At 33.9% G+C, this 8585-nt stretch overlaps 1 protein-coding gene across 1 annotated transcript; it reads left to right on the forward strand.

The window, feature by feature from the left end:
- On the forward strand, positions 1-3025 carry LOC123543259 (uncharacterized). Its single transcript, XM_045329338.2, has 2 exons — positions 1-427; positions 2518-3025. Exons 1-2 carry the CDS (start codon positions 55-57, stop codon positions 2913-2915), a joined length of 771 nt encoding a protein of 256 aa, XP_045185273.2. The 5' UTR covers positions 1-54; the 3' UTR covers positions 2916-3025.
- The last annotated feature ends 5560 nt before the right edge of the window (positions 3026-8585 follow it).

An 8585-nucleotide genomic window follows, 5' to 3' on the forward strand; every position in this document is an offset into this window, starting at 1 on the left:
TCACAAGAAGCGTACCGCGAAACTCTAAAAGCACTACTTTTTGCGCGCAAACATATGAATATCTATCTAAGTGGTAGTATAAAAAGCAAAATTCCGGGACCTGTTGTATCACTTCACTTAAGAAAGATGCTTTGTAAAAGCGTGTGCGATCTTGCTCTACTGCTTTTCATTCCGTACGTGGTATGCGCTCCAGAACCGATTTGTTCAAAATTTTCATTTGAGGAACAATTGCTTGAAAAAATGGTTCGCACGGAATTCCAAGTGAACACGATGGAAAAGGAAATGAAACGGACCCAAGAAAATGTTCTTCAAGCTCTTAAAGAATACAGTGTTAAAACTACAAATTTAATAAACGATTTTGAAAATCTGAAAAATAACATCGCAAAAGAAATGGAAAAGAAAACAAATGAACTACAATTGATCGAAGGTATGTATTAATCTTCCTAATTTAAAAGTAAAATTGTGCAACCCATGTTTTTTAAACCGAATTTTGTTTAATTACGTATTAAGCAACCACTTTTGCATTTTAATCAAATTTGCAATTAAATCCTTTCGCAGTCTGAATAAACAAAGCTGATTTGTATATAAGATATTGTACTACTTTCTTTTATACTTTCCTCGTTTTTAATAAATAAAGGTAGTTCTGCACATCTGATTTACCAGAAGTGACGGCGTGACGTCATTTATTCGGAAAACATAAATTCTAACACGATCCGATTCATTTTCTTATTAAACAAAGAAGGCAGAAAACAGTGAATTATAATACAACAAATCACTGTTCTGACGTCACAGTTATTACGTCATGGCGTCAAACGGCATAGCGGCGCGCTAGAAAAGAAACGGATTGAAAACGGGCAAATATTTAATGAATGTCGTCAAGGATGTACTTAAAAATCCTTTTTAACGTGTTAGAATCGAAATAATATATCTCATCCAGTGATTTGGTCTTGAATAAATCATTGTTTGTCGTTCAGATGCGTATTATTATATTCCTTCGCATCTGAACTCCAAACAATGATTTATTCAACGACAAATCACTGGATGAGATATATTATTTCTTAAATAACGCATGGAAGTCGTTATACAGGTAGCATAATTGTTGTCGGGTTTCTATAATATTCCATGTACTAAGTGTTAGACTATTTTTTTTTAAAAACGCACCACAAAATTACTGTACATTTTGTATTGTTTTGTATTTCCATGATTAAAATTATACCCGATTTGCATGAAAAGTTTGAGAAATTCAAGTATTTAGTTACAAATTGACAGTGACATATATAAGGCCAATACGATGTGTTTAATGTCTAAATATGTTATCAAATTAATGTATTAGTGTGCACAGTACTTGATGTATAAAGGTGAGTTGGACCGCACTTTGTTGCCACAGTGTAAGATAATCATTATTCTGTTTTATTAAAAACTACACTGAAAATTTCACTGAATTAGTTTGCAGATGAAGTTGTGAAAACACATAAATTCAGGAAGGGGCTAAATTGTCCACATGTCCTCTTGTAAAATAGCTGTATTATACCAGTATTTTCAGCATGATTTGCATGAAGTTCATGTGTGGGGGAGGAGAGGGGGGGGGGGGGGGGGAAGAGTAGGTCACTAGGTTGTGGTGGGTTCTAAGTTTAATGTTGACGAAAAATATGTTTTGGTGTAAAGTAATTAATAATAATAAAAATATTAATAATAGAAAATATGCATCAATGTTGTATCACAATTGACATTGAATTGGTGAACAGGAAAAATAGGCACCAGCACCGATACATTTCATGTGGCCATACAATTGAAAATAGATATACACCTAAGAAAAGTTTCTTAAAGACCCACCACGACCTAGTGACCTACATTTTTCTCCTACAAAAATAATGTTTCCACAACTTCATCTACAAACTTATTCAGTCAGTCGCTTTTCAGTATAAGTTTAAAAACATTGATAAATAATTATATAAATACATTCATCCAAAACAGTGTTTAGACATTAAACACATTGTCTTGGTCTTAAATATCTCACAGCAAATTTGTTAGTATATAGTTAGTGGATACTTGTATTTCTCACTTTTTCCGTGCAAATCATGTATAATTACCATCATGGAAACACAAAAGAATACTGTTATTTTGTGGTGTCTCTTTAAACATCTACAATGTGTAACTTATTCTATCATCAAAAGTATGATTTTCCAATAGAAGTGAAAATTGACCGGAAGAATAATACATTGTACTTTCAAATGGCAAGCACACGATCCTATACTTTTTAACTGACTAACTTTCCTTCGGACACAATATTGCTTTGGAAAAAATATGGTTGAATAAACTTCTAGATTGTAGAAATATATTTGTTTTAAACGTGCAGAACTACCTTAATTTAGAATGCATATATGTATAACCCATAACGTACCAATTTATATCACATTTCCGCCTATATAGTTACTGCATTTCTGAATTGAATATACAAAACTGCTACCTTGACTGGTGCGTAAAATTTATATTATTCATACATACATTGTCTTTCAGAAAGAATGGAGTACCCCGCCATTGCTTTCCATGCACATCACGTGACGAAAACTAGTATATCGAGTGGTGAGACCATTGTTTTTGATAGATTCGTTTTAAACGAGGGATCGGGGTATGGCAATTTGACCGGAATATTCACTTCCCCGGAAGGTGGTCTTTATCAGTTTAATGTTCATGTGTGTTCAACCTACAGCAACAGTGCGCATTTCAGTATCGTCTTGGAAGGTAACGCTCTCTCGAAAACATCGCAATTCAGCAACGACTATTGTGGCTCTATCAGTGCAGTGGCTAGAGTGAAAACGGGAGAACGGGTGTGGGTGAAGGCTACTTCTACAAGTACTCTTCATGAAGACAGTTATAGATGGAACACCTTCAGCGGAGCTTTAATTCATAAATGAATATATATTTAATAATTCTGTATATAGCCATGAGATACCTAGACTTTCAAAATGTGTTTATATCAAGTAATCTGTATATTTGTTAATAAACTAGCTCCTAGTCTATCATATATTTTTTTTACATTTGTATGATTAAATGTAGTGAACTGAGCCAGTCTATATCCTATGTCCATAGTCTAGTACAATACGAATATTCACAACCCTAGTTTTCGGGTTGTTATCAATCAGAGGGGTGAATGCGAAAGAGGTCTAAGAAGCTCTAAGACTTCTTTCGTTTTCACCTCTCGAATTATTATCAATGTCAAGAATTCATAAAGACCAGTGGTTTACTGCCACATTTTTATGCAACTAATTGAGGTAATCTGGAATTTTACAACTGAGTTGAAATCTGTGTAAGCATTTCATTTCTCTGTACAAAAGCACAGAAGTTAGAATGGAAAATCTGAAAGATGGAAAGTGCCTATGGCTTGTCAAAAATGAACATAAGGAATTGAACTGTAATTGAATAATATAGGAGTGGAAAAGATGTATTTTCCAATGTTTGTAGGTGAAAAAAAGTTTAGCTTTTAAAGGCACTGACCTCCAGATTTTGGCTCAAACTGATCTTTCTTTAGAATTGAAGTTCGGTCACATTATGAACATTAGAATATGAGTTTTTTGTTTCTATATATTTTTTTTAGAAAAACGATGCCCGTGTCGGGAATCGAACACGTGTGGCCGCGGCAATAAAAACATTTCCGCTGTCTTTACCAATACCCTAACGGAGAAATATGCTTTTTATGAAACGTTAAACAAATATATTTATAATTATTAAAGGCAGTTTACCTCGAGCGCTTTCTATTGTCATTGTCAAAATTAGTAACATAATTATAGTCTGTCAGTAATTAAGTTTCAAAGCTATAATGCCGACAGATTTGAAGACTTGTTCTTTCAATGTATCTTCTCGAACTAAACATTAAAACGTCTGAGTTTAGAGAATACTTTTAAAAAATGATCAACAATTCTTTTCAGGCTGGCTTATAATTTACATTATCGGCTCTTAACAGGAATTTTCTTTTTTGATACACGTTAAAAATATTGAAATTACATATTCCTAATTGTCCTTGATTCGGAGTCTCTTATGAGCAGACACAGTTGTAGTTCCAAGATGTTCATAACAGGAATAACTGGAGTTACATCATGGTCTTCCTTGATCTTTATTTCTACAGTATGGATGATTAACCCTTACTATGCTGGACACGGTTAATTCTGCCTTTGCGACCAGTGTAGAATATGATCAGCCTGCACATCCGTGCAGTCGGATCATGATCTGTACTGTTCGCTATTCAGTCATAATCTTTTTGGTAAGCACCCATTTTAACAGTTAATGATACTGTCCCATTTGGAAGATGGACCAGTTCATTGTAGAAACTTAGCAGGTTAAGTGTTAAAATAGAGAATATCACCAGAGACTTGCCGATATGCCCAATATACGTTAACACATAAAGTGGTCACATACTCATTTTTAAACCATTGATCTCATCCATAGTTACATGTGACTGTGATATCATTTATGATATCATTTCAAATGGTGACTTCGAGTTCATGCGGTCAGTTATGTTGATATTTTCAATTTTATCCAGTCTTAAGAACAAACTAATGTACATCAATTGTGAGTGTAAACGAGTATGAAACTGGAGTGTAGTTACTATGCATCGAGAAATATGAACCTAAAATTATGCATCTGAATACAAACGAGTAAGAAATTTGAGTGTTAAAGATCCATGTTTGCGTACTCTTTCAGGCATGTTAATCATAGCAAAATTATGCCTCTGAATACAAAAAAGTAAGAATTTTGAGTGTTAAAGACCCACGTCTGCATACTCTTTCAGGCATGGTAATCATCTGAGTACAAAACAGTAAGAATTTTGAGTTAAAGACCCACGTCTGCATACTCTTTCGTAAAACGATATCGAAGCTATGGCTACACAAGCATTAACGTCTTTATGAGTATTCTAATTTATTCTGTACATGTAAACTGTTTTAAGTGTACGTCAATACTATATAGACTGTGGACTGGCAGTTCATCAGATCAAAGTATATGTTTGTATGTATCTAAAGCTGTAAATTTCAATAACATTGATACAGCTAAGAGGGAAACACGTCTTTGTACTTGTCGAAAATATCAATGACCTTAACGAAGTACAAGACCAGAACAATTAAGAAATAATTTATAGTAAAACCGTGTTTTAACACTATTTATGCACGATTGGCGGTTATACGTCGGGCGTAATAATTTCAAGAGGGCATATTTCGATTCTAAAAAGTGTTTATTGTAAAACTTAGATCAAGTATGATAGAACTGTTTCTTCGCGCATTCATGGCGCCAAACGGTAGGTCGTCACGCTCCTTTGTTTATACACGTCAGGACCGAGAATGGTAATACGTCTCGCGGAAGAGTTATGATGGCGAATTATTCGGCAAAGCGAATAACCAACTCAGTGTTCGTGTTAATTAGTCAAGACAGCTGTGCGTTGTGACATTTCGTTTAAAACATGCAATTAAGTAAAATATTTGATCAAATTTGAAAGCGCCTTTTCAAGATGCAAATATGGCGCTAAATATCACGTCGACGTGACGCCAATATAATAGGGAATCAATTCTAGCGATTTTCATCGCGAAAAGACGAAAATCTGGATCGATCCCTCTACAGTAACATGCGATATACCGATAAATACTATCGAATTTAAAAAAAAAATGTGCACTTCCGACACGTGCACAGAGCGTCTGACTTCGGATTTCTTTGAAGAATGCGCTTTTTCCTTGTGCCTAATAAGCGTCCACATAACTTTTCCGAACCACAACGTCTTGCATATCAGTACAAATGTGGATATATGGTATATATACACGTAGTGTGCACTTGTAAATAGAAGCACCTAGTTAGCACAGTTCATATAAATAAATATACCTCTCCGGGAGGGTGCGCCTATCCAAGAGGCGGAAATTACCTGTAATACAATACAATATGGGCAGTGTTGTTTTTATTCCAAAATCTACCTTTAAATTGATAGGGAATCGATAATACGCGTAGCGACGAAAATCGGGATCGGTCCCTCTACGGTAACAACCGAATGCGATATTTACTTTCGAAATAAAAATGTGTCCTTCCGTGCTGTCATTAGACAGTTCTTTTCAAATGTTATGGGATGAGTTGAAGTCGGATCTATTTCCGATTGAGGCAGTGCCTTATTTCATATTATCGTTGTGATGATATAAGCCTTGCTAGTCATATTAGAATATTGGTATAAAAACGTTAAGCCAAAGATACATTTTGCAAACAGACTTTTTTCTTCACACAAAAGGTAAGAATATAGAGGCAACAGGAATATAAGTCTTACTTGAAATTTTCTATGAACGAAAGTTAAGGATAACTAATTTCTTGCATACAAAGAAGCCGACTGTATGTGTGTAAGAGAGGTAATCCTGAAATAAATCAAACACTATTAAGGACAAGTATCATTGACCATCAGGTTACTCTCTTTATCAACGATAAGCGATTAAAGAGGCACCACAAAATAACTGTATTCTTTTGTGTTTCCATGATGGTAATTATACATGCTTTGCATGAAGAAAATGAGAAATAACAAGTATCTAGTTACAAATCGACAGTGACATATATTAGGCAATGTGTGTAATGTCCTAACATTTTATTGAATACCTGTAGCAATATGTACAGAAATAAATGCATTTAGCGAAATTTCTATCACATTTTGTTTCTACAGTGTAAGATAGTTATTCATCTATGTTTTTGAAACTATGCTGAAAAGAGATTGACTGAACAAATTTGCAGATGAAGTTGTCAAAACACATTTATTCAGGAATGACCTAAATTGTCCACCTGAAAACTTGCATATTACCTGTATTTCAGTAAAAGTTTTTGTGAGTGAAAAAAGTAGGTCACTAGGTCGTGGTGGGTCTTTAAATATACACAACCAAAACATATAGAATTTTATTCGCTTCATCCTTCATTTGTTATTACCTTGATTATTTTGGTTTTAATCCGGCAACACAACTGGAGATGCGTTTAGTATGAGATATGTGGAAGTCCTGCATCTTCATATTTTTAAACACTTTAAGAAAATTCACGACTAAGGTGTGTAGTGTATAGCGGACCGAAATCACTGGAAGTTCTAGATTTGTATTGTTCCCTAATGTTTCCGAGAAAGCCATGATGTTATTTTTTTTCTCAGAAAAAAATTGGCATCACCGCCAGTGCAGAACGTAGTTTCTTTTCTTAAAAGGAATACAGGAATGCAAACAACGTTTCGTGATAAATAAAAGAGAAGCCTCCAGAAATTTCGTCTAAATAATAAAAACATGTTTTGATAATTTGTATTTACTCCTGTCGGAGGCAATATGCCAATGAAATGATGTAAAATTCAGATAAGTATTAGATTAAACAAAAATACTGTAGTCAAGAATTTGACATTTTTGTATGTTTTACAAGAGATAACGAATGCTAATTTAAAGTAAAAATGTCCTTGATGCCAAGTCTTTGCTTGTTGATATAATTTCCACATATTTGCAAAACCATGATTAAAAGGGAAATTTGTTTGAAATTTCACTAATGTATTTGCATGCACATTGGAATACCATGTGTAAAATATGGCATCTACAGTGATGGTCTATTCTTCAGTTCCTGTTTTTCTAAGAGGGACATTCAATAAATACTGAATTTTTTAAGATATCTTTTAGCAAATATTGACAATATTACGTTGGCTACCAGCTTTGCATCCTCCTTACATTAATTTTATTTTACATATTGTCTTTTTTGTATGTCTTTAGGAAAAGGTGACGTCTTTATTTATTATTGGCCAGCCGTTTTGAATTATGGCACACATTTGTCTTACACATCTTTACTTCTTGAATCCTATCATTTAATGCCAGGCAGACGGGTAATATTTTTAACTACATCACGGCTTACCAACAGTCAATAATGGACTGACTCCCAGTGGGAAAAATGAATTCGGTGACCGAGTAATTTTATTCCTTCAATCCACAGAAAATAGTTTTCATCATGTTAGTTTTTGGTCAAATTCTATCATTTGGGTTTTAAATGAGACAAGATTAAAGCAAACTTTTTATTCAAAACTCAACGTCATATTTGTCGCTCTGACGTCACTTTTACGTTAATATCGGCTTTTACGTTAAAATGATCTCCACAAATTATACACCATTTTAAAGACGTTTTTTTTTTTTAAAAAAATATGATGAGAAACAAGCAAATCGATTCTTGTAGAATGAACAGAACGATTTACGAAAACCGTCCGACGGACGTGAAATCGCGGTTCATAAAGAATGGGTGTCAATGGTTGTGTTTGAAGGTTTGCAGAGAAAAAAGTTACAGAAATATCAAAAAAAGTAAAATACGCATTCTGTGAGGAATATGCTGTATTTTATTTTAAACAAAATGTCGAAAGGGAAACCAACACCTTCAAATTAGGCGCATTCCACCTTAAGCACTTAACAATCTGAAACGTTTGCTATATACTATTGGCAATTAAACATAAAATGCAGCTTAAGAGTCTTAAATATAAACAAATATATAAATTTATAAGCACAAAAACATATCTTGCTGACCTGTTACCACAGCGTCTTGAATAACCCTCATTGTCAAGTTACGCGTGGTTT

The sequence above is a fragment of the Mercenaria mercenaria genome, chromosome 10, assembly GCF_021730395.1.
Source record: "Mercenaria mercenaria strain notata chromosome 10, MADL_Memer_1, whole genome shotgun sequence".
Lineage (NCBI taxonomy): Eukaryota > Metazoa > Mollusca > Bivalvia > Venerida > Veneridae > Mercenaria > Mercenaria mercenaria.

What these genes read in the sequence shown, in the direction of transcription:
- LOC123543259 (XM_045329338.2), top strand. Translation starts at nt 55, where the DNA reads ATGAATATCTATCTAAGTGGTAGTATAAAAAGCAAAATTCCGGGACCT. An exon ending in TGAACTACAATTGATCGAAG is followed by an intron (nt 428 to 2,517) that starts GTATGTATTAAT and finishes ATTGTCTTTCAG; the next exon opens with AAAGAATGGAGTACCCCGCC.